Source organism: Hoplias malabaricus, chromosome 9, assembly GCF_029633855.1.
Source record: "Hoplias malabaricus isolate fHopMal1 chromosome 9, fHopMal1.hap1, whole genome shotgun sequence".
Taxonomy (NCBI): domain Eukaryota; kingdom Metazoa; phylum Chordata; class Actinopteri; order Characiformes; family Erythrinidae; genus Hoplias; species Hoplias malabaricus.
In genome coordinates this window covers 32,530,667-32,557,759 of record NC_089808.1, presented here as the reverse complement: position 1 = coordinate 32,557,759, position 27,093 = coordinate 32,530,667, and the positions used below count along the sequence as shown (strand labels likewise).

General features: G+C 39.8%; 1 protein-coding gene across 1 annotated transcript in view; it reads left to right on the top strand.

Moving 5' to 3' along the window:
* Positions 1–27,093, top strand: part of LOC136707298 (ADAMTS-like protein 1) — a 147,673-nt gene that overhangs the window by 106,239 nt on the left and 14,341 nt on the right. Inside the window, exons 4-14 of the mRNA XM_066681284.1 lie at positions 6,462–6,507; positions 6,669–6,905; positions 9,090–9,216; positions 10,335–10,409; positions 13,707–13,864; positions 17,078–17,189; positions 17,350–17,488; positions 18,002–18,052; positions 19,605–19,809; positions 22,205–22,352; positions 22,663–22,747. Coding sequence (XP_066537381.1) covers positions 6,462–6,507; positions 6,669–6,905; positions 9,090–9,216; positions 10,335–10,409; positions 13,707–13,864; positions 17,078–17,189; positions 17,350–17,488; positions 18,002–18,052; positions 19,605–19,809; positions 22,205–22,352; positions 22,663–22,747 — 1,383 coding nt within the window. The remainder of the gene's footprint in view (positions 1–6,461; positions 6,508–6,668; positions 6,906–9,089; positions 9,217–10,334; positions 10,410–13,706; positions 13,865–17,077; positions 17,190–17,349; positions 17,489–18,001; positions 18,053–19,604; positions 19,810–22,204; positions 22,353–22,662; positions 22,748–27,093) is intronic.

The window sequence follows — 27,093 nt, the reverse complement described above, 5'->3', positions numbered from 1 at the left end:
GAGCCTTGAGGTACCCGGGGCAAACCTCATCCACCCCCGGCGCCCTACCGACAAGGAGTTTTTCTACTACCTCAGTTCCAGTGATAGACAAGCCATCCCCAGGATCCCCAAACTCTACTTCCTCTGTTGAAGACATTCTGGTGGGATTGAGAAGATCCTCAGAGTCGCCTGATGGTTTGCCAGAATGTTCTTGGAGCCGACCGAAAGTAATTTTCCATGTCCTCACCGAACTCCTCCCACACCTGAGTTTTTGCCTCAGTGACAGCTAATGCCGTGAGACACTTAGCTCTTCGGTACCCATCAGCTGGCTCCGGAGTCCCCTGAGCCAACCAGGCTTGATAGGACTCTTTCTTCAGTTTCACAGCCTCCCTCACCTGGGGTGTCCACCACGGAGTGCAGGGATTAGGAACGTTTGACATCCGACAGAACTTCTACAGCATCCCGGGGGAAGCTGGTGACATTGAGTCCAAATGGGCCATGTTCCGGACCTCCATTGTTGAGGCGGCTGAATGGAGCTGTGGCTGCAAGGTTGTTGGTGCCTGTCGAGGTGGCAAACCCTCAACACACGTTTAGGCCTGCCGGGTCTGTCTGGCATCCTCCCCCACCATCTGACTCACCACTAGGTGGTGATCAGTTGACAGCTCAGCACCTCTCTTCACCTGAGTGTCCAGAACATATGACCAGAGGTCCGACGATACGACTATAAAGTCGATCATCGAAATGTGTACTTGTGGACACTCTTATGCTCGAACATGGTGTTCGTAATGGATAAACTGTGACGGGCACAGAAATCCAATAACTGAACACCACTCTGGTTCAGATCAGCAGGGCCGTTCCTCCCAATCACGCCCCTCCAGGTCTCACTAACTGTCATTACCCATGTGAGTGTTGAAGTCCCCCAGCAGAACAATAGAGTCCCCAGAATGAGTACTCTCCAGCACCCCCTCTATGGTCCCCAGGAAGGCCTGGTACACTGACCTGCTGTTCTGTGCATAAGCACAAACAACCGTCAGAACCCTTTCCTCAACACAAAGGCGTAGGGAAATTACCTTCTCGTCCACTGGGGTAAACCCCATCGTACAGGCGCTAAGCCGGGGGGCTATGAGTAAGCCCATTCCTGCCTTACACCTCTCACCCTGGGCAAGTCCACAGTGAAAGAGCATACAGCCCCTCTCAAGGTGATTTGTTCCAGAGCCCATACTGTGTGTCGAGGTGAGCCCAACTATATCTAGCCGGTACCTCTCAACCTTGCACACCAGCTCAGGCTCTTTTCCCACCAGAGAGGTTACATTCCATGTTCCAAGAGCCAGTTTCAGTAACTGAGGATCAGAATGCCAAGGCCCCTGCCCTCGGCTGCCACCTGATCCACAATGCACCAAACCTGGATTACTACCTCTCCTACAGGTGGTGGCCCATGGGGAAGTGGACCCATGTTGCTCCTTTGAGCAGAGCCTGGCCGGACCCTATGAATGAAAGTCCGACCACAAGGTGCTCGCCAAGGAGCCCCTCCCCCAGGCCTGGCTCCAGGGTGGGGCCCCGATAACCCTACTCCGGGCACGGGAAGCTGTGTCTCTGCTGTTCTCTTCATCTGGGTGTTTATGGATCATTCTTTGTCTGGCCCATCACCTAGGACCAATTTGCCATGGGAGACCCTACCAGGGGCTATTGCCCCTGGCAACATAGCTCCCAGGCTCACGCAGGCACGCAAACCCCTCCACCACGTTAAGGTGGTGGTCCAGGGAGGGGTACTTACTTATAAACATGTAACAAAAAATTGCTGTGGTATTAGGGGGACTGGAACGGATTAATAGCATTTCAATTCATTTTAATGGGGAAATTTAATTTGATATACGAGCAAATTGAGTTACGAGCTCAGTCATGGAACAAATTAAATTCGTAAGTCAAAGTATTACTGTATTTCTCCTTTATCTTACATGATGAATCATATGGCTAATTTTATACTCATCAAATTACATACACACCAGTTAAACAAAAAATGTATGGCACAACCTAATATAAGTTGCATTATTATAATTAGTTTGTAAAAAATAAATTGAGGGTAAACACCTCCCCACCCCCCAAAACTTGGTTGGTCTAAGCACAGATTGGATGTACAAGATGGCCAAACAATGGAGAAGGGAGGGATTAGGAAAATGGCTGAGCCTGACAGACCAATAGTGTGCAAAGCAGTAAAAAACAAAGGAGGCCAAAATTGTGGTTGGTTGTTGGACGTGTATATTTTGCTTGTGCCTCAAGTCCTTGCCAAACTTACAAAGACCACTATTGGACTAAAGTGTTTATACCAAGCTCAAATCCTCCAATAAAAACATATTTTTTGCATTTACAATCAGTTAACCAAGAAATTGAATTAAGAGTTCAATGCAGCACTTACAGTAAGTGCTGAAATTCTAATCAGCAGCAGTCGTAAAGTACTAATATTTTAGTGGGTGGTGTCCAAGGCTGTGGTTGAGTGGTCATGCAATTCAAGGTCATATGATGCCAATTAGTCATTGGCCAGCCCAATGAGGCATGCTAACTACACATGCTCTGTCAGACCACCCTGTGTGTGTTCTTTTCACAGACCCAAAAACAATCCCACACTTGAGATTTCAGAATGGAACAGATTCAAGATTCAAGAACACTGCCCCCTCCCCCACCCTCACGCCAAACCCACTCAGTATGGACCTTCATTGCTGTGTTCATTTTATAATGGGAATGAATGGTAATGACAGATTTACAAGGCTGTGCATATGGTAACACTGTATTGGAAAGTGTTGCATGCTCCCATTATTAATAATCCAGTGTTTGTATGTGAGCAGATGTAGGTTTATATTCAGAGAAGTGTTTTATTGTGTTGAGTTTAGATTTGTTGGATTGTGCGCTGGACATTGTTTGCTATAAATGGTCAACTTCATGACAGACTGTGACCCACAATCTTGACATTGCCATTGTGTGATTAGCAGCGGATTAAACTTTGAGTACCACAACTTCAAGAATTAAACTCACTTCTGTTTCTTTTCCTCCTCCTTCTTCTGTTTCTGTTTCCTCTTTTATTTTTCTTCCTCTTCTTTTTCTTCTTCTTCCTCTTCTTCTTCATCTTCTGCTTCTTCTTCTCTACATTTTTGTTAGTTTATACCTATTTCACCTATCACATACATCAATATTATGACATGTTTATGAATTTTCACTGCCAATTACATGTAATCTGGAATTTGCAACATCAACCTCACTGATCAAAGTTTTATCATTTCTGTGATAAATTCAGTGCATGTGACTGGCCCCTTCAATGTGAGTTTGGGTGTTTTTTCGTGTATGTGTATGAGCGTGAGCATGTGCATGGCTATTACCCATGAGGGAGTCGTTTATGGCCTTAACAGATCTTAGATCAGCACAGCTTACTATAAAAACTGTAACTTATCCATGATTTTGTCAGATCCTGTTTTCTTTTGGTCTGTGAGAGGATTTGTTATACGCTGCTGTTCGTAGGGGTCGTTTTTGACAAGAGAGCCGGAAGCAGGCAGGCTGTGGTAGCTCTGTGTGTGTGTGTGTGTGTGTGTGTGTGTGTGTTGGTCATCATTCAGGAGTCCTGCCTTTGCCTGGGGCCATTGGAATCAAAAACAGCCGCACTCTCATGACAGTGATGTCATAATAATTTTGCATTCACATTCTCTGAAAATACTTTTTCTATCCCCACCACTAACACTCAAGCCTTGCCAACTATATTTTTTCCAGAGGACAAAGGGGTTTAACAATATACCATAACCCAATATGTTACAAAAACAGAATATTATGCATTGGGCATGGATGGTAAAGGCTAAATTCTGTTGCTCGTGCTATTTTAGGAGAACACTAACGATCATTAACAAAACTTATAAGGACAGTTCAACATGTTAGGAGGAGAACACTAACTGCCAAATCTCTTTGCAGACACCAGTGAATCCTAGCCTTGCATTCAGTGATTCAAAGAGGGTGGGCCATGCTACCCACACAGAGAGAGGCCAGTAATGATTTCTTAGGCTTCCAGCCTTGGAGGGCTGATGTAACACCAGGGATCAAACTTGCAATCTGCTGATAATACGACGGCTAATATTTGTTGCTGTCCAATGAAATGCATGCTTTTAGACACAGCAATTGTCCTTCACATTGTGTACAAATTTCAAATGCCTCAAAATGACTTGTAATAAAATCGTTTTGCATTCCATCGTTTGGCTTCCATTAAAAGTTAGTGTTTTTCCGTCTCCTATAATGTTGCTATTTTGGAAATGCATGTTTTTCATTAGACAGCGATGATATACAAGTCCACTTTAACATCAGTTTGGCATATGGTTTAGTCAGAGACATGAGTAACACATGTAATTGAACTCTTATTAAGTTCTTGTACAAGAAACTGGACATGCATACGGCCCTAAACATATTTATATTTACATTTACAGCATTAACCAGACGATCAGAGTGCCTTTAAAAAGTGCTATGTGATCTCAGTAAAGTACATCCTTTCAATACAGACGTGATTAGGGTCCAAATACTGTTGAACTAAGAGTGAATGGTAATGGCTAATTAGAGAGAAATTATAAATTACAAATAAGTAAATAAAAAAAACATGCCACACCATATAACTGTAAAAGTGAATCATGAATCTGGTATTGTGAATCGACTCATACTTTATGTATTATTACACCTCTACTCAGTCAGTCAGCTGTTGCAGCAAGGAGAGTCTTTCACAGTTTACACGCAAGGACAACACTAATATATTCAGAAAAATGGTTGTTCCAAAGTGCTGTGACTCATTTTGCTTAATACTGCGTCTTACTGAGGGTACTGAGAACTGTATCATGCTTTGGGTGTATTGTTACACTTTTTTTACTGACAGATTTGGAAATAAATCACCTGGGCATTATTTTTAGGTGCCAGTCTTTCTCTCCTCACTGTCTGTCGCTCAGCCATCTTCCATCAGATCTGCTCAGGGCCTCACGACTGTTTGACTTGGCACAGAAGCCAGTCTGGATCTGTCATAGGTTTAATGCGTTTGCCAAGCTGCTCAACTTATATAGCCTCCTCCGTGGTCTCCTCTGAAATAATATCATAAAGACCTTGATCCCTCTCGAGTCTGTGACTCATAATATTGCCGTGTAACCTCTAATCACAACTCCAGATTAGCTAAGGCCTTATGACACTGGAATTTCACGTATGTTACTGAAGTGAAAGCATGGCCTTTGTTAGAGACCTGCATCTCTGTGGAACGCTTTACGCTCCTCATCTATCACTTATCACCCCCAAGCTTCAAAGCACCAGGGGACCATAGCAGGAACATGCATCTTATAAGAGTTTGAATATGTCAAGGTGATGTCTAGCTGTAAGTCAATTTAAACTGCTAAAGATATGTTGCATATAGTGAAGCTGAAAGGGACACTAAGCAGTAGTTTCTTTTTAAGAAGAAAAGCTGCACAAGCCTAAAATCAGCCACAAACAAATGGGATTAACAGTGTGAATGGTCAGATTTGTCAATAATTTATAGAAATTTTTAGCCTTCTGTGTTCTTAGAAGTGAAGAACTGTTAGAACCTAGAACTAGCTTTTAACTCACTCCCACTCACTTACTTACTCACTCACATTTAGGCACTTCAACCCAAGGGGTGCCATACCTCACGTACACATTTAGGGATTTCTCTATGAAGGTTTTGTGCTTCACAATATGAAAATCAAAGCATTAGTCCTAAAAGCAAATAAAGCAAAATAAAAGCAAATCTGCTTTTTTTAGTCCTTTGTGATGCCTCAGCCATCTAAGTCTACCCACTTTTCTGGGTGGACAGGATGGCCTCCACCATCATACAAGTACAGTGCAAGCCAATGGAAGCATCTGTTGGTTGATGTGACAGATCTGGGGAGCTGGTGGTCTCCTCCAGCATGTTCCTCTGTCAAATGACTTTGCTTTAGTAGCAGTTCAAAAAGAGGCAGTAGCTGATTTCACAGGTCCTGGAGGGAGCAAGTACTAGCCTTCTTCCTCCCATATTGGTGGCACTGTATGACTGGGGAAGACCTAATTAGAATATGGGGTGACTTATCATGGGGAAGAAAAACTGGATTTGAAAAAACAAGTTATAATAATATTAATAAATTCAATAACAAACCTCTTTAGACAATAACATTATTATTTAACCAAATGGTACATGCACAGACCATACTTTCCCTCCCCACTATACATAAAAATGCTATAAAAGGAATAACATTGTTTCACAACATAAACCTAGACACATGACAATTTTTTTTCTATTGGTTTATGGTTTATTTTATTCTATTTCTTCAACTACAATTTAGCTGGAAATCTGACTTTTCACTGTGTTTCTGTGTCTTTTTCACCATGATACATTTCTGGTGTGGATGCAGATTTGTAGATATATTATGTGCTAAGTGTGACTCCTGAGTAAATATATTCTGAATTTCATTGTATTTACTCCCACACAGAGCCTGTGAAGGGCAGAATATCAAATACCGCACTTGCAGTAATGTGGTAAGTATGCGATCCTTGACCATGTGTGTTTATATGAGCAGGCAGCACTTACACAGACAGCTGGCCAGTCGGCAGAAACAAAATCTGTAGCTGACTATTCCCTTGTGTTTAGGAATGCAGTGTGTTTTGTTTTTGTTTAACACTGTGGAACCCTTCCTCAGGATTGTCCACCAGACTCTGGAGACTTTCGAGCTCAGCAGTGCTCTGCCCATGTTGATGTGCGCTACCACGGACGCTACTACGAATGGCTGCCAGTAGACAATGACCCAGATAACCCCTGTGCCCTCAAGTGTAGAGCTAAAGGCACTGACCTGGTGGTGGAACTGGCCCCTAAAGTGTTGGACGGGACCCGCTGCTACACTGAATCTTTGGATATGTGCATCAGTGGGGCCTGTCAGGTTTGGACTTTTTATTACTGTCTTTGACTCTTTGAGATAATATATTTTAATTTTTAATTTACATTTATAGTTTTGGTAGGTGGTCCTTTCCAGACGGAAACACTTTTGATCATAATGCAGGTGTTGGCTAATATACAGTTAGGAGTCTTGCCCAAGCACTCATGGGTGCTGCAAGTTGTTCCCACCCAAGCTGGGAGTTGAAATCTAGTCCTGAATTTAATCCATCTCTGGCAGTGAACACACACCGTAAGTGGCAGGGAGTGTTTGGGGGTTCAGTGGGCTCAGTGCCTTGCTCAAGAAGGGCACTTCAGCCATGGATATGTTCCTGCCTGTCCTGGGGATCAAGGGAAAAAAGTGTATGTGTATATATATATATATATATATATATATATATATATATATATATATAGAGAGAGAGAGAGAGAGAGAGAGAGAGAGAGAGAACCCTCCACAATTGTTGGCACCCCTGGTTAAGAAGTGTTCTTTGGCTTCCAATAAATTATTATTGAGAGGAGCTTGATTTTGTGTCTTGTGAACCATTTTTGAGTAGATTTGGCCACATGTTTAGGGTCATTATCTTGCTGAAAGACCCAGTGATGACCCATCTTCAGCTTTTGGGCAGAGGCCACCAGATTCTGATTCAAAATGTCCTGATATTTCAAAGAGTTCATGATCCCATGTATCCTTACAAGGTTCCCAGGCCATTTGGAGGAAAAACAGGCCCACAGCATCATCGATCCTCCCTTAACAGTAGGCATGATGTGTTTTTCTGCGTACTCATCCTTGGTGTTACGCCAGATCCCCTTAGAGTGTTTGTTGCCAAAAAGCTCTATCTTGGTCTCATCTGACCAAAGCACACGGTCCCAGTTAAAATCCCAGGACCGCTTGGCAAACTCCACCCGTTTACGCTTATGAGTATAACTCAGAAAAGGCTTTCTCCGTGCATGCCTCCCAAACAGCTTTTTGGCATGTAGATAGCGCCTGATGGTGGTTTGGGAGACTTCGTAACCCCAAAATGCTACCATTTGATTCAATTCTCTTACAGTGAGCTTTGGAGAACGTTTTACTTCTCTTACCATCCTTCTCACTGTGCGTGGTGGCACTTGTGTCCTCTTCCAGGCTTGTTTGTCACAGTTCCAGATGTTTTGAATTTTTTGATTATTGCTTATTGATTATTACTGTAGATGAGGGCATCTGCAGGTGAGTGGCTATTTTCTTGTAGCCATTGCCTGATTTATGAAGGTCGACACACATCTGTCTTACTTGAATAGTGCACTCTCTTGTCTTTCCCATGTTTAAGAGTGAGTAAGAGAAATAGGCCCCTGTGTAACGCCATATTTATTGCCCCGGGAAACAGGAAGTGATGAATTACTAATTAAAGGTTCCTAGTAGTTTGATCCACTTTATACACTACAGTAGAAATTATATAAATGGTTCAAATACTTTTAATGGTTCAAAGAAATTTTTAAGGGAGCCAATAATTGTGGAACAGGTGATTTTATGGGAAATAATTATTTCTTAGTCAGGATTGTTTTCTTCTTTTTCTTCTGTAATAAAAAATTAATTTATTTTAAGGCTTTTAACACATTGTAACTAGGGGTGCCAATAATTATGGAGGGCACTGTGTGTGCGTGTGTGTGTGTGCATATATATATATATATATATATATATATATATATATATTCTCAAGAATGTGTTATGTTATATACCATGTCCTACAGTACAATGTTCCCAAAATAGGACTATCTGATGAGCAGCTTATGTCTAGATGTGTTCAGTTTTAGCATTGCCATTGCCAATTCTCATTTTTTAAAGTAATGCACATAGTGGTAAAGAATGGAATGTGGTTCTAATATCTTTGCCAATACATCACAAACATGGAGAATTATATGCCTTTCCCAGTCTTGAGATGTTGCATGTCTAAATCACAAAGCACATTAGCACAAAGACTCACAGTTCCCTAATTCAGGCTGGATGATGTAGTATGAAGTGCGCTGTGAACCACTGCTCTAAGATCCAAACTCTGACTCAAGCCACTGATTTTCATTTAGATTGTGCTCTCCTGATTGGGACCATGCTATATTATGAAATAGGCCCGGGTCACTGGAAATTAGATTCTTAACTGAGCAGTGGAATATGTAACAGAGCTCTTGTTAAGTAAAACCTCTCCCTTCCTGTTGGCAGATTGTTGGCTGTGACCACGAGTTGGGGAGCAGCGCTAAAGAGGACAACTGTGGAGTTTGCAATGGAGATGGCTCTACTTGCAGACTCGTGAGGGGGCACTACAAATCCCAGCATGCTAGTGGGAAGAGTAAGGGCAACTTTTGGTCCCATTACTAACTGTGTCATTACTGGCAATGTAATAAAGATTGCATTTGAATTAGCTTATTAAATACATGTGCATCCTCTTCAGATTTTAATCTGTAATTACATGTACTTTTATTTGCTGTTTGAATGAAGCTGTTTGAATACATGACAGTCAGTCACAACAGGGCCACGTTAAAGGCCTGTTATCAAAAACAGCCTATTTAATTGTAAAGGATATGGAGAGGATATAAAATGTTTGTTTAAAAGGATCTGTGATTGCCTTTGGTACATGAAACCACTCCAATATTATAATATTGAACCTAGAATATGGGCTATTAATTTTGACAACAATGCTATGTAGACAGATTTGAAATCTGTGGATGTTTAAAACTACCTTTGTATAAATGGTTACAACCTTCCCAATGTATATTTTAATGCCTCTGCCAAGCCATGTAAATAACAGCTTTGGTTGTACAGGTTGTTAAAAAAATGTCTGGCTATTCTCAGTAGCACTGTGTTCAGTTACTACATCAACCACCTGTGATTTGTTTTTAAACCAAAGCAAAGTTTACCCTGTATTGCTACTTCAAATGAATTGACTATTAAGCCATGTAGAGAGTACTGGTGAAAACCTTACTATAATTAGTACCCATATCTTCCGCTGCTAGTTTAGTTACATCACTGTTGTTTGCTTCATGTTTCTGGTTCGCTTTCAACTCACACTTTCATTTCATTAGTATACCTTTGATATCTAGAGTTTTTATAGTATTATTGCAAGTAGAGAATAATAAATGGTCTGAACACAGCCAAAGCTGCAGCCAGAGCAGTCTGTCATTAGCATTTTTACGAGGTTTGAATGACTATGACTAGTAAATCCAAGGGAGTATATTTGGGACAGGTCCCTAAGCCAAGCTGACCCCATTAAACAGCAAGCTTCAAAACATGTCCCAAGTAAGCCATATTCCACTCATCGCACATAGTGCTGGTTTTGTTTTCTATTGTTCTTGGTTTCACTCACTTGTTTCTGCAAGGCTTACATCACTGTAATGATCACATCTGACTCCAATGAAAGTTTTCTCATTCTTTTATCACTGTCGTCTGCTTTTTCTCCTCTTTTCCCAGCTGAAGACACTGTGATTGTTATACCCTATGGAAGCCGGCATGTTCGGCTGGTTCTGAAAGGCACGGATCACTTGTGTAAGTCTTGGTAGGTCCAGGGGCTTCCATTCAGAACTGAGAAGATAAAGATAACTGGGTTGTGCTGTTCAGTTTACTATATATTTATAACACTTATTCTAGCATCCAAGTTCATGTTGGGTTATAAATCCTCATAACCAGTTTTAATGCTGTATTACCAAGGATTCTGCCTGCAATACGTCCTAAAATCTGCCCCCCGAGTTGTAAGTCAGAGTAACATGTTTTAACATGCGGAGACACAATATAAAAAGAAGCTTGATGCTGTCTTTATTGTTGGATGAACTGTGATATCTTTTAAACAAGGGTGGACTTGAATTATTTTTTTCTGAAACACCATAAGATCTTAAATCATTTAAAGATGTCTAATTTCATTGCACATGTTAGTGGTTTATTTTTCTTGGTTAAGTTCTGGTGTAATCACTATTTTTTTATGTACTTCAACCTTACATTACCATTTAAACACTCACAGTCCCATAAGTTCGCTCTCATCTCATTGATATCTCCTGGAGTGTGCTTGGCACACATTTTTCCAACAGAAGGTTTTTATGATAATGACTGTTAATGATAAGTTTTTTCTGCAGTGTGCCAAAAATCCAAGTATTCTACCCCTGAAAGTGGAGACCAAATTAGTGGAAGCATATTTCCCCCATTTCTCAGATCCAGCTACATTCAGGGATAGTATCGGTGATGTCAAGACATTGGCAGCCATCTGCGTAATATGGGGTAAAATCTAAGACAAATGTTCCATCCTTTTTCATTCTCATCTCAGCCAGCTACAGCTTTTTTTCCTCTGAAGATGCCTTAGAAGTTCCTATGCTCATGGACAGGGTTTTTTTTGGCAATTTTCTTACCAAGGGCAGTGAAATAGTAACCAGCTGGCTGGCAATGTCTGACATTCTTGGATGTGCTCACATTCTCTTTTTTTGTTGTGTAAATGTCCACACTGGATTAAGACAAGACCCCATTAGTTGAAGGTAGACTCCAGGTCACGTTATGGAAAAAGCGAGGCAGACTTCAAGAGATCTGCTATTACCTTCTCTCTCAGCAGGGCCAAGTACAAATGAATGCACTACAAAATCATTTGGTCTTTGTCTTTTTAAGTTCAGTCTGCCAAAAAACATATGTAAGGTAGTAGATTTACTCATTACTATTACAAAGCCAGTGATGGTTCAGTGAAGACCCTTTGAATCTCTTGTTACTGATGTTTAACCTGAGTAATGTAGGTGAAGTAGTCATTATACATGTGACAAACCGTGACTTCTTAACCTTCCTCTTCAGTTCAGGCCTTAAATATCCAGAATTTACAGTGTCAGCACTAAGCTAACATTGCAGTACATAACTGGTTTTGGCTGTTTGGGGGCAGCTTAAGGTGGCCTTAAAGTTAGAGGTGAGCTTGAGGCCAGAGTGTGGCCATTCATGTCCCAGGATCATGAGGAAAAAATGAATCCATGGCTGAAGTGCACTTGAGCAAGGCACCCAACTCCCAACTGCTCCCTGATCACCAAGGTGGTTGGCAGCCCACTGCTATGGTTGTGCGTGTTCACTGCACACATGGTAAAAAAATGGCTCACTAGTGTGTTTGTGTATTCACTACCACAGATAGGTTAAATGCAAAGAATCGGGTTCCCCAAGGGGATTAATAAAATTACTCTTCTTCTTCTTTTTCTTTTATTATGTAAAAGATTATATGATATTTGCAACAGAAGTATTAACTAGTGCTGTCAACTGTAACGCCTTTTATTAATCTGGAAAATGTAACGTGTTAATAATTGTTACGAAAATTTATCATTTTACAAACTTTGGCAACAACCTCCTCCCATAATTTACATCACACATTTTACAGATCCCTAGTGATGTACAGTCAAACATTGACTTAAAAATGAATCAACTTACGAATTGAGATATGAGCCGTCACTCTGTTGATTTTCTTTACTTTATGATGCATTCAGTTCACTTGGTTATCTTGCCATGCATTTCTGTCATATCATTGTTTTGCGTCATTGTAGCATTAAGTGTGTAGCGAGAAAGTTAAGTTAAGCGATAAAGCACGAAATAAAAAAAACTCCCCCAACCTCCTCCACCTCCTCCACGCATCTTTGTCTGGTCTTTAAGGTAAATACAGTTTATAGAACAGAAATGTATTTCTTTACATTCTCTTTTGTTATGTATTATTATTTTTTAAACATTATTTTTTATTTCTAAAGTAATTTTTTCTTATTTAAAAACACGTAAAAATAAAAGTGTTGTGGTTTTTGAGGACTTGAACGTATCAATAGCATTTCAGTTCATTTTAATGGGGAAATTTAATTTGATTATACGAGCAAATTGTCAGAGAATGAATTAAACTCATAATCAAGGTATTACTGTATTAACAGATTAATTAGGCGATGTAAACACAACAAGCTCTCAGCCTTTCTCTTACTTTCTCTCTCTCTCTCTCTCGAACACACAAACAGCTTCTGCGAGAAGTTTGGCACATTTTTTTTCCATGCCTCACTTAATCCATACATTTCTCGCTTATAAAGTGGTGAGCTGCATGCTGCAATTTTTGCAATTAAAGTTGTGTCCGAGCTCTCTCCCTGAAACATTTACTCAACAAATAGTTTCTAAGAGATTCTAATTGAAATAATATAAAAAATTAAAAGGATGGCTTTCTCTAACCAGTTTGACATCTTTCATTCACACCACTCTACAATTTTTATATTGATTTATTTCCCTGCCATAAAAAACAAGGAAATACTAGCATTTTAACTTGCGATTAATCATAATTAATGAATTCTATGGAATTCAGTATCTCTTTGTGATTAACACAATTAAAAATGTTTATAGATTGACACCACCAGTATAAACACACTCTCAGTTTTGGAACTAAACCTCCTCTTCATATTTTTTTTTCTTCTTTTTTTGCCTTTATCTGGAAGTTGAAGCTGTTCTTTACATTAATCCATGATTCAAAATTGCTTGGAACATTTTTACATTTAGAAGGACTCAAAGTCCAGCTTCTGAGAGCTATCTTTACTAAAGTCTATGTTGATGCCAAAGGCATAGATTCTGATATGGTAAGAATCAGATGGATGGTTCAAGATCTTAACCCTTTTGTTTTCCACCAAACCTTAGCAAGATAAATATTTGGGTATGTGTAGACATCTATGCTGTTGATGATCCTACTAAATATTGTTGTGTGTCATTTCCAGAAATCATTAGGCCTTGTCATACAGTCTTAACCTTAATTAAGACTTAATTAACAGTCTTAATCTTCAATTGCTATTATTCACAATACATGTGTGTTCCTAACAGATCTGGAGAGCAAGACCTTACAGGGGGCCAAAGGGGAGCTTTCTCTGGAGGGAACCAAACAGTACCTTCTAGAGAACACAACCATCGACTTTCAGAAGCTCTCAGATAAGGAGATTCTGAGAATTAATGGACCACTAGAGGCGGACTTCACTGTCAACGTAAGACAAGGCTAAATCCATTACTTTCTCAGTGAGGAAAATTATCGAATTCCAATGTATGTATTCCCAAAAACCATTGGTTCTGTGCATAAGGGAATCATTTTTCTGAAGGCCAGTTGCCTGTCTGGTTCAGGTTCACTCTATTTTTATTTAATTGTCTCTGATTTTCAGCTGTTTGATGATTGTTTTTCATCATGACAGATGTATATGCATTGCATTTTTTCTCTTTTTTGGAGTAGAAAATATATGTGTTAAATCTGTATGTCAGATTTCTTGTTTTGAACATCTTGCCTTGTTTTTAAAGCTTAGTAAGATGTAAAAATTTCTAAATTTATTTTAATTACGTGTGAGATATATAAAGCTCCTCTGTTATATAATTATATTTTATTGGATCAGGTTCTTCTGTAGTTCAGATGTGTAGCTGCTTCCACTCATTCAGCAAATCGTATTCTAAATTTACTACCAGGGTGCCTCAGTAAAGTAAATGATTTTGTGTGTGGTAATGTATATGGAAATTCCCTATGTCAACCAGTTTCTCTCTCACGCTCATGTTGCGTGCCAGGTTTGGGGCACATGCTAGGTGTTAGGGACCAAGAAGGGATACAGTACCATGTGTAATTATGAGCTTCTTTCAGCACTCTGGAGTCCCCTGGTGGATTTGCCTTGATGCAGGTCAGCTAGCAGGCACAGCATCTCAACTCCAACTGCTTCCAAAACTTAATTAGATTCCTGGCCAAAAGCCACGCACCAATTATTTCTCCTCTACTTCTACCCAATCCGTTGAGTAGCTCCCTGGATTAATGTGCTGGCCATCATACCTTTAATGGAAAGAGCCATTCAAACAAAATCAGCCCACAGATGGAATATGCCAGTAAAAACAACCCTCGTCCTCCTAAAACACATCCAAATATCACAATAAATAGGACTGTTCGGAGACAGAAATCTGAGAAGTAGTAAATGCCTAATTTTCTAATCGTTTACCAGGAAGATGGCCAAATCATATCACAGTTTTTGGAGAGGTTTAGCAAAGTGGAAAAACTCATTAAATCTAGTCAGGCAGCCATTCCATTGTAAATAAATGAGTGAATTGTTCAATTCCTCTGACCCTTTTCCCAATATTCAAATACCCGGCATTGAACGAATCATTTATGGAATCCATTTATATAGACCTTTCACTATTCAGCCCATTTAAGAACACGTTACCTCCTTTTTTTTCTTTGGTTCTGCTAATTAGCATAATTGTACAAAGAATTCATTTTCAGTGTGAGACATACTGCAGACACTCAAGTTACAGACACATCTGCACTGCTGTGTGCATCTTTTCTGGCTCAGTGCTCAGCCTCATATTGAAACAACTTTCTAAAACCCTCAGATGGATTGAGTTTCATTCTTCTCACCCGATGTATGATTAGGATCCAAAAGCCCTCAAACGGTTTGTCGCATAATCCATCTGGGACCAACAGGGAGTCAGAGAGGAAGCTTATGTTTTTAAGCGGGAGGTGTCGCAAGTGTGTGTTTTCAATAGACGGCTTTATTAGTTGATGAAGGTCTGGAGGTAGTGGGTGTTTTCACCCAGCTCCAGGCCTGGCTGAGTTAGAATACGTGGGGAGTGATATCTTACCATACTATGAAACACTTTTGTCACTGCCAAGGAATGCGACAAGTCTCTGAGGTTTATTTGGGCAAGGCCTCGTCCCAAAGCTTCACTCCAAACTCAGCTGTGAAGAGAAAGAACAAAATCTTGGGCTCCGTGCAGCCTCTTTGAAGTGTCACGTTTCTCTTGGAGGAAACGTGTAACCCTTCATTTGCAGTGGACAGTGCAGCAGTGTGATTATGCTCCCTGAAGTTATGCTAGAAGCATGGATTGATGCTTGGATTGCAAGATGCTGCGAGAGTGTGAAAAGGTCAGAGTTCACATGTTTTGTTTTCGAGGATAATGGGATTCAAGTGTTCTGTGTCTTCGTTGGATGTCTGTTAGCTATAAAGCCAAACTGATGCCAGGCCGCTTTGAATAGTAAGAGCATTGTAACCACTGCCATTAGAGCTGTGACGTAGGGTGAGATTGTGAGTAGAGCTGTGGTCTTTCTGGCTGTGTGCCCCATCCCAATCTTCATGAGGCATTAGTCTGTCAAAGCAGCATCACATTCATAATCCCCCTCATTGACTCCAGTGATAGCTTGATATGCTGCCTCTTTTGACTGATGACAGCTAGTCTCAGGATAGTGCTGGTATTGTACTGTCTCATCTTAAAGAGGCTCATTTCTATTTGAAACTGTGGTAATACTTTATTTTAAAGGTCCACGGTACGTGTTGTAGACGCCTTGCCTCAAATTTAACTGCCATTCATCTGCATATCCGCTGAATTCAGTTTTTCCTTAACCATTATTCAGTCTAACACTTAACTAATCTTCAACCCAAAAACCCTGGACATTACCCTGCTTTCAAACCAAGTGCTTACTATTTAATCTTAAATCAAACCTTTTTAAGGAAATAGTTTCACTACACAATTTAACAATTTGCATTTGTAAAAAATAAAGTATAAATACAGAGTGCAAAAATAGAACAAAAAGTTTATTTATTGTCATCAGTTTAATTTCCATCATATACATGATATTGTTTCTGCAGAATCTGGGAGAAAAAATGCAGAACACATTTATTTGACAGAACAGTACACAAAAGCGTCAGAAACTAAATGTAATTTAAGCTTTTTTACTTTACAATGATCTCCCTTTGCCTGTGCTTCAGCATTAGAGCTGGATCCGTTTTTTTTCCAAAGTCAAACAGACTTGCATGAGACAAACAAGATTCAAGATTCCGAGCAGGGTTGAGGCTTTTCTCACAGGTCCTGTCAGAGCAGTTTAATTGATGGTAGAGTAGTGAGCCGAGGGCTTTGATCATTATCCTCTGTTTACACAATTATAGAACTGGCATTCGGTCTTCACAGTTAAATGGGTTCAGTATGGCTAGCTGCACATCATGGAAAACAGCAACACACTGACTGTTTTTGGCCCCTGACTGAAGTCAGCCATTTGTAACGTATTAAAGGGCTCATAAAGGGTTAATCATCTCATTAAGATGGATGTAGATTAGTTTATTTCTTCATATATGACAGAAGTGAGATTCCACTTGTAGAAAATGTATATTCTATTGAAGCCACCCATTCCCTTAATGAATTCTTTGTTCTGTCTGTTATATTACTTATTATTATATTAGATCCATTATGGCAGTGGTGTGGACAGCGTGGTACAGTTTATCTTTTACCAGCCCATTGTACATCGCTGGAGGGAGACTGACTTCTTCCCCTGTTCTGTGACCTGTGGTGGAGGTAAAATATGTATTTAATTAGTAGGTGCTTTCGAAATATCATCTATTATTTTGGGGAAAAATAATTGACCTCCTTAATGTAAAATATTCTTGCAATATTTTTCAAATTTCACCTAAATATCGGTCGATTCACCCTTATTTTCTTTTTTTATTGGACATAGGGTATCAGCTGACCTCGGCAGAGTGCTTTGACCTGCGCAGTAATAGGGTAGTGGTGGACCAGTACTGCCATTATTACCCTGAGAATGTCAAACCCAAGCCTAAACTGCAGGAGTGCAACATGGACCCTTGCCCTGCCAGGTGAATTATCCTTCTCCTAGATGTAGCGCCGTCTTTACTCCTGCACCTGGAGCTATGAGGCTAAAGGAACTAACAAGTACTGAAGGCCTATAACAGCTGAGTTAGCATTGCAAAACCTTGCATTTTCATATTTGTTGGTCCATTCCTCATGAACATTTGAGCTAATGTTAAGGAACGCAAACGTTTTTAAAATTATGGAAAAAATGCAAAATATAAAAAATGTTTAAAAGACAGGTTGGTTCTGGCAGAATCACACTGTGTAAACTTCTGTACTCATGTAACTAAATATATTAAGTAAATTATCTACATATTTGCTACACCACAATAAACCATTAGGTGGTTTCTGACAGTTTATGATCTAATCCAATATCTAAAAGTGTATTTTTCTGAAGAGAGAAGTTCTGTAGTATATGGTTTCTGCATTGAATATGTTTTCTTTAGATCATACTTAGCTATTCTGTGAATTAAAATTTTGTACATGATCTTGACATATTTCCAATGTCCATTTCCCAGTGATGGCTACAAGCATATAATGCCCTACGACCTCTACCACCCGCTACCACGGTATGTACCTGGACCGCACTCCTAGACCTTATGCTGCACTTTTTCCTTGGCCCGCTGCTAACCGCCAGGTCTTGTCCAGCTTTCCAGTCCACCTGAGACAGCCTTTGCAGAGTAACATTTCAAGCTCCCTTCCACAATAGCAGAGGCAGCGGTTTCAGGTTCTATTCCAGTGAAGCACAGGTTGGGCCCAGGGCCAAGCCCAGACACTGAGGGCTTTCAGCCCTCCTGAGGTAGCCAGTACCAGTACTTAAAGCAAGCAAATGGGCCTGGGCCTTTCAGCATATGAGGCAGGGAGAAATGAATTGGTCAGAGAGTTAGGCTTTTACTTGAGAATATTATTATATTTCATATTTTGCTTTTAATACTCCAAACAGTAACCACAATTGATTTATCCATGCTGCTGTCTCAGATGCATTCTTATGCAGCCACTGTAGCATTCTTTCTGACCTAATGAAAAGTCTGAGGTTTTGTTAATTTTGGATTTTTCTTCAGTGTATTCCCTACTTTAGTTTAGGACTGTTCCGGTTAAGTTAGGTCATCGCCCATTTCAAACACTGCTATCAAGCGGGGAGCATGATGGCCTTTGCAGAGCTTTTAAACCATGTGAAGCCACATCTTTCCTAAGCCCCTGATGAGATTATAGCTCAAATTCTACACTTAATTTATCTTTTTATATTTTTTTATAAACTGTTTTCACTAACAATTCCACCTAGTAGCGGAACTCTCTAAATCACCCAGTGCAACCAAGCTGAGGAGGCAAAGGCTAGCACATGCTTTCTCCAAGCCATGGAAAGACAGCCCGTGCTACTTTTCAGACGGTCATTAACATAATACCACTGAGCAGCTCACCATGGTTGAAGTAGAGCACTGCCTAGATCCATTATAGACTGCACTGGCTAACACTGTGCTGCTTTATACCAATGCAAAATACATTTAATTTGGCAAAAATAACAATCAATATTTAAATCTTTAGAAAATTCAGAAAATTAATTTTGCAGTCTAATTCCTTATGAGATGAATGGGATATTCAGGAGTGTTCTATAAGACCTGTTCAACCTGACCTAAATTAGTTATACAGGTGCTGATCATAAAATTTGAATATCATGAAAAGTTGATTTATTTCAGTAATTCCATTCAAAATGTGAAACTTGTATATTATACTCATTCATTACACACAGACTGATATATCTCAAGTGTTTCTTATAATTTGATGATTATAACTGACAACTAATGAAAACCAAAATTTTTATGACCAGCATTTGTGTATTATTCATTCATTCATTCATTCATTCATTCATTCATTATCTATAACCACTTCATCCTGTTCAGGGTCTTGGTGGGACTGAAGCATACTTGTAGTAATAGGCTCAAGTCAGTAATACACCATGGATAGGGTGCCAGTCCATCAGAGAACATCACACACTCACCCCAGAACCCTGTTGCGTTTATAAGCCTTTACAAATGCTTATGTAGTTTTAGGGCAGTTTTCATGAACGGATTATACATGTGCCACATATCCTAATGAAGTTTCCAATTAACTCAATAATCTCAGGTGGGAGAGTAGTCCTTGGACGGCGTGTTCTACGTCCTGTGGTGGAGGTGTCCAGACCCGTTCAGTTTCCTGTGTGGAAGAAGACATTCAAGGAAACATCAATCCCACAGATGAGTGGAAATGTTTGTACGCTTCCAAGGCATCCATCCTACAGCCATGTAACACATTTGACTGCCCAACATGGCTCGCCCAGGAGTGGTCACCGGTAATTATCACAATTTATGCTTGAACATTTATAGTATTGTTTCAACAACAACTTGCAGAACGATTGCCAAAGCCTTTGTGACATGTCGAAGTGCTTGGCTTTATTATTCAAGGCAAGACTTTTTATTCATGTTTACAAGACCTGTGCATGTCCTTTTTGTACTTAGGACATACACAGTTTACTCAGTTTCAGAAGTATTTTTGTTGGAATACCATTTGAAAGAAAGTAAATGGCAAGCTCCTATTTAATGGTAGGTCTCCTGGTTGAACTTGGGGTGAACTTTCATTAAAAGCAATTAACACAATTACACCTGAACCATTTGCACAAATGTCAAACGCATAGGCCAACATGTATAATGTACCAGTCCTGAGGTACAGTGTCTTGTTCAGTCATTCTGTTTTTTTAATGTAATGCGAGAAGTTCACATCTCCAGGGAGTTTATGTTCTTGGCATAACCTCAGGCTGTGGCATTTTGTCTTCTGCAGACATAGACATCCTAATTTAGAGCCTGTGTATACCTAGAACTTAATTGCTCCCTCTTGGGCATTGTACTATTCCTGTTAAATACCCATAATTGCCCTGGGCCTCAGGGTAAAAGTGAAACATCTCTGGATTCTGCTAAGATCTTTGTAGCAGTAATGTCACTGTGCCCCATTTCTTTTTGCACTGCACACTTAGCTCTTAACCCACATTCATGCATCAGTGAGTAACTCATTAATCTCTGTTATCTCTGAGCCCACGCAGCTCTATGCTGCTAACAACGTGTTAATTAGTAAAAGGTGGTTGGGGAAAGTGACAAATCTTCTCAGGATATGAAAAAGAACAGGGCTCCCACTTCTTCTACAGCTCACCTCACCCCACCACAAGTGCTATTCCCAGCATTTCTGCCTAAAAGTAACAGATACTAAACTTTACACTCCCTTCTTATTACCGGTAGCAGGATACTGTTCTCATCCCTGATAGCACCACAACTTCCAAAACAAATAAAGCTTGGATTTCAGCTTCAAAATGAAACAAACAAAGAGCTGACCGAATCTTCCATCACCCGACCTACAAAAAATGTGCTATTAGGCCCAATACCGCATTTAGATCCAGTGTCTTACAGCTGAAGATCAAACTTTGCAAACCAATATTCACAGTTTACTTCTGCCCCCTTCTGATTAGCACCAATGAGTGTCTCCAATGAGTTTTAATTTCAAAAGGAGATTCATTTTCTTTTTGAAATGAATAACCAAGGAGCAAATAACCCAGATTTGTGGCCTGGAAAAAAATGTGCAAACCTGCAACTTTGTTTACCTTAAGCATTCCTCGCTCTAAACCTCTGTTAAATGCTTGTATTGGCAGAACAAACTGAAAAAAAAAAACTCTTTATAGGCAGCCAGTTCTTCGTCTTGTTTTTCTTTTGACATGGGACTCAAATGCTTCCAGAAAAATGTTGTCAGTAAAGGATCAGGCCATACTTACTCAGATTTGCAGATCAGTACATGCAGGTGCGTTGTTATTGTATCACTCTGTGTGTTTTATACCGTCTGTGATGCAAAACTTTAACACAAACATGACATTTTGATTATTTTACACAGAGGAAATATGCTGCACAGTCACTGACACAGCACACCTGTTATTTTCCCTAAATCTATGTATTTCACATCAAGGAATTCTGAATGATTTTTATTTACATTAAATTATGCAGAAAGCTTGGTATGAATTTCTTTTTTAATGCTGGTTGATAGATATCCTAAAAAGGTGGAATAGCAAATTTCTTTGGATAATCACTTTCCCAAAATCCCAAATGATGGATATCCACTTACCACAAACAATGGATTTGAACCAAGTCCAACCAAAACAACCACAGTTCTAAGAAGTAGCCTTATTGGAAGAAAAGACTAAATCCAATCAACAGCTTCAGCTAGGCATGCATTTTTAGATGTAGTCTTACGTAAACAGTAATTTTAGAAACCATTATTTTGGCATCTCACTGCTTCAAGAGAGTGAGAAAGAAGTTATTTTTGTTTATAGCGGTCATTACATACATTACAATGGAACTTACCCTGTCTGCTTGCTTGATTTTGAAGTCCAGTAATAGGCTGTTAAATCATCATATATGTACCAAAACCTAATAACTTCAAAAAGGTAATTTTACAAAGGACATATTTTAAAATGTTAAATAAATATAATGAAAAAAATTTTGTTTAAAGTCATTTTGAACTATTTCCATTGCTCCGTTTATTGGTCAATTGTCCAACAAGTCAATGGCAAATTGAGTAGCCTTAAAATTAAAACAGTTAAAAATTGAGATATAAGGTTTTATTGTGACAGAGACTATATAAATGATATGTAATATTGATAAATGAGATCACTGGATATACTGTACATGATGGAAATGTCCCCTCCCTAGTGCACAGTGACATGTGGTCAAGGCCTGCGTTACAGAGTGGTTCTCTGCATTGATCACAGAGGGCTTCACGCTGGAGGCTGTAACCCCACCACAAAGCCACACATAAAGGAGGAGTGCTTAGTTCCTGTTCCCTGCTACAAGCCCATAGGTAGGCACCTCAGCTGTATTTGAGCTTCACCAGCTCCTATTATGTGGTGCTATTTGACTGAAATGTTTTTCGCACAATTGTGTGTATTACCAAAATAAACCATGCACACAATGGAAGTAGAAGAATATATTGCAGTCAGAAATAGCTACATATATCATTGAGATATATTCGTTGAGAAAAATAGTTAAGTCCATCAACAACACATTTTTAGATTACTGTGCTATTACGTATTTGGTACTGACAGACTTCATTTTGTTATATACAGCCTTTACTTTTGTCAGTAATGCTTTGTTATCTGGGTTCTGTTCAGAGAAACTCCCTGTTGAAGCAAAGCCACCATGGTTCAAGCAAGCCATAGAACTGGAGGAAGATTCAGCTCTGTCTGAGGAACCAACGTAAGTGCTATCAACTCTAAAATACACTCTATGTCAAAACGTTTGTAGACTAAGACATTGCTTGTGTAATCATTTTTAGAGACACATGAAAGAATTCTCTAGATCATTCTATGGACACCATGCCCAATGTCAAGTGAGGGCTAGAGGGGTATAAATCCTCATTGTGTACCTCTGGGATGAGCTGGATTTGTGTTTGTTATCCAGAACTGTCTGATATCAGTGCCTCACCTCACTAATATCCTCATGGATAAATACAGTCCAATACTTTAAGAAATATTCCAGCATCTTCCTAGAAAAGTAGGAGCAGTTTCTGCAGAAAAGCCGGACAAACTATTTATTAATGCCCTTGATATCTGAAGAAATGTTGGATGAGAAGGTTTAACATAGTTTTGCTTTTATACTGTAATGGTAAAACTGAGGAGTTTGGGTCTTGTAGCTACTGACTGTGCTTTCCCAGTGACTCCAGGGAGAATAGAAGGGATTCCAGCTCATGATTTTTAAAGGGTTTTTTTCATGACTTAAAGAATCTTTTAAAAGAATGTGACATCAGCTAAAGAGGTCTATGTTATTTCCTTACCATGGATTTAATGGAGGTAGAAAAAGTCTCATGAATGCTGTCCAGCCTTCAGATGGAAAGTCTGATCTCACAAAGGGTCTCCCTGAGTTGGCTGATCCTTAAATGATTGGTAGAAACAGTGTGAAGTGAAAGAAAAGAGTGGGTAGGGGTAGCCCATAGCTCTTTTTGAGCAGATGTTCTGCTGAAATCATCACAGGATTTTTTGGGTCAGGTGGTGATTTATTCAGAGAAATGGAGCCCAACGACAGCATCTGCACACGCACTACACAAACCTGGAGATTTACAGTACTAAATATCCGCTTTTAAGATTTAACATTGCAGTATGGTGGCTGAGTGTACAGTCCAGAAAGAGCTGAATTTGAGAGATCTGCTGCTGGTAATGTACACTGTTTAAGGTGAAAACCACAGGAATTGTGGACTTTGGCTGACTTGCTGTATCTGGATGGTGACTCTTGTTATTGTATGACTTCAGGGCATTTTGAGGTAAACAATGGGTTGTATAGCTCTTAGAAGATTAAAGTTCTTCAGTTTGTTTCAAAGAAAATCTTTTAGAAAACTCTGACACTACGCCTATAGACCTGTGTAATTTCAGATTTCACATTTTTCTTAGCCCTGTGAAGGACTGGCGCCCCCTCCAGGGTGTATTCCCGCCTTGCGCCCAATGATTCCTGGTAAGCTCTGGACCCACCGTGACCCTGAACTGGATAAGCGGTTACAGATAGTGAATGAATGTGATTGAGTGAACATTTTTCTTAAATGTGTCATCATTATCATCCATCCATCCATCCATCCCTCCATTGTCTGTAAGCGCTTATCCAGTTCAGGGTCGCAGTGGGTCTAGAGCCTACCTGGAATCATTGTGCGCAAGGCAGGAACACACCCTGGAGGGGGCGCCAGTCCTTCACAGGGCAACACACACACTCACACATTCATTCACACACTCACACCTACAGACACTTTTAAGTCGCCAATCCACCTACCAACGTGTGTTTTTGGACTGTGGGAGGAAACCAGAGCACCCGGAGGAAACCCTCGCGGACACGGGGAAAAAACACCAACTCTTCACAGACAGTCACCCGGAGCGGGAATCGAACCCACAACCTCCAGGTCCAGCTGTGTGTACATTATCAGTACATGTTAATCGTCATGCCTCATTCATGCTGTGTGTTTTTTGTTTCTCCTGCAATGGGAAAGTTTATTCAGTCTGCTGTGTTCTATAGCCATGTCCCCACACATTAGAGTTTCTTTAGTCATGTGTAGTAAACTTACATGCTAAAGTATAAGCCTAACCACATAGATTACGACATTGACCAACAAACTGTGACGGGTGAACATGACTTATAAGCATATATTATCATTATTTTATTTTTTTGAATTTTTTTTTCTTTAAGGGTTATCTCTCTTAAACCCCATATTCCAAATGTGTAAATATTTTAATTACGTAGCTATTAAAGAATATTTCCCCAGTTCCCATATATGGTGCCTTAATATCTGTTTCTGCTGTAAGTCATCCTATTTATAATTGAATATTATGGTTTTAATGCAGCTGTTACAATTACACCACATAAAGCTGAATAATGGCATCACAACCCATACCAAAATATATGGGTGTCATTGGATAATGACTAAATGATATGGATAATGACTAAAGATAGGAAGTTCATGTGAGGCTTCTATTCCTAACTTCTGTAAAGAAAGTGTAATTTGATGCTTTGGGATCAATAAATAGAAATAAGTTTATGTTTTTAGTCAGAGAACTCAATAAACTGTGTTGGATGGTGCTCTTCTAAGACTGGAATCGATTATGCATGTTTTTAGTAACAACGGTTTCTTTTTCACGGAGCCACTGACTTTGTACTTGTATCAGCCCTGTAACAAGTCTCATTGCATGGTTGTTGTGGTAACTATGCTATCAAATACTCCATATATTTTAGCATTGCTAGCCTTTTTTCACAGTGCTTTGGAGAGTGCTGCAGTGTTAGAGAGTTGTAGGAGGCCAAAGCATATGATTTTGTTCTCTGCAGAAGGCATGTCTTCCCCAAAAAGCGCATAAATAATGGCGCATAATATGCTGTCGCCCAGAAGCCAACAACAATATCTGCCTGCCATATGGGTGCAGGCATACGGATGCAAGAGAAACGAGAAGGAAATTCCTGTGTTAGACTTATTGCACCTTCGCTGCCAAGATTTAAGCCTGCTGTTTCTTCAGATGCACTCCAAACCACTGTAGCAATTACTTGCGGAGATCAAGGGGGGAACATATTGCCTGAGTATAGAGGTTTGACCATGCACTTCCACGCCTGTGACCCAACATCGAGTCTCGGCATTGTCATGACACCAAGGCTTAAAAAGAAATCAAACAGAACAAGATTCTCACATACATCACCGTAGGAATCAAAGCTGCTGAAACTGAGTACATGGAGAAATGACAAAGAAACCTATGTGTTTGGGGTGAAATGCAATCTTAGATCCATTTCCTCAAAATGAGAATCATCAGTATGTTATTTTGGTGTTGATGCATAAACCCAGGCTTTAGGTGCCTCTCAAGGGATGCAGCACGCAGGGTCACTTGCTGAGGGCTAGCCGAATCTAGTTATTGGGTTCCCATTGTGCCGGATCATAAGGGAAACATGCTTTTACTGCGGTTTCACAGTACCGTCAAAGAGAAATGTGCGCACACTCTCAGAGGCATAATCACACCCCCAGGCTGCCAATGGCAAATGCTACAGCAGTGACTTAAAGCAATAGACTTAGAAGAGAGAGTCCAGCTCTTGACCCTATTATAATTCCACAGGATAACACATTTCCTACATATGGCAAGGCCCTGCCGTATGCGTTAAGCATCCAATGACAGTTAAAGTGCTCTCATCATCCTCTCACAGTATTTTTATATCACAGAGCTGACTCTTATTTGGATGCTTCTGACTTCAGCGTCTTAGGACACAAATACAAAGCGTTTTAAGACTTTAATGTAAAAGACTTTTATATTTACATCTGTATAATGTAGTACATTGATATTGATTAAAGAATCCCATCTCAAACAAGTCACCAACTTAAAGGTTGTGGCTTATTTTTGATTGTACCTTTGCTATTTATGTCCATACAAGTGCACACTGGGCTGGATTCTGTCATATAGAGAAGAGCAGATGATGTGACTTTGGGCTTTACTTAACAGTTTTAAATCGTCCCCAGACTTGAATTACTGGTCACTTTTTGGCCTGGATTTCTCGCTTTCCCTCTTTCTATATTCTTTCTCTGTTCATTAGCAATTCACAGATTAAAGGACATTACTTTCATGTGTTAACTTTGACCTGAAAGCAGGTTACAGAAGTGATTAGGCTTCCTTTGTGGGGTTCCTCCTTTTCAACTATCAGTAAATGAGAATGTGGCAGTTAAAATGTCTTTTTAAAGTTTGAAAGTGGATAAGACTCCCCCACTTCATTCTTAACTATGGGGAAGGATGCATCAAAGCAGTTTATTCAAGAGTGTAGGGCCTTAATGCCTCACAGCTGTTGAATGAGCTTCAGGAAAGTCTGGATTTCAGAAATACTTCTGCACTTTATGAACTTAGCTACAAATGACTAAAATGTGTGAGGATGAAGCTAGAGCCAGCTTTTCAAAGAGGCTCTTTTATTATTGCCAATTTTCATTATGTTGCATTATGATTTCTTATAGGTGTGAGAGTTTGATTTAGCATATCATGATGTAAAACTTCTAGACTTTTTGGAAAATTAAAAAAAAAATCATATTTTCAGCCTTAAAGCTCAAA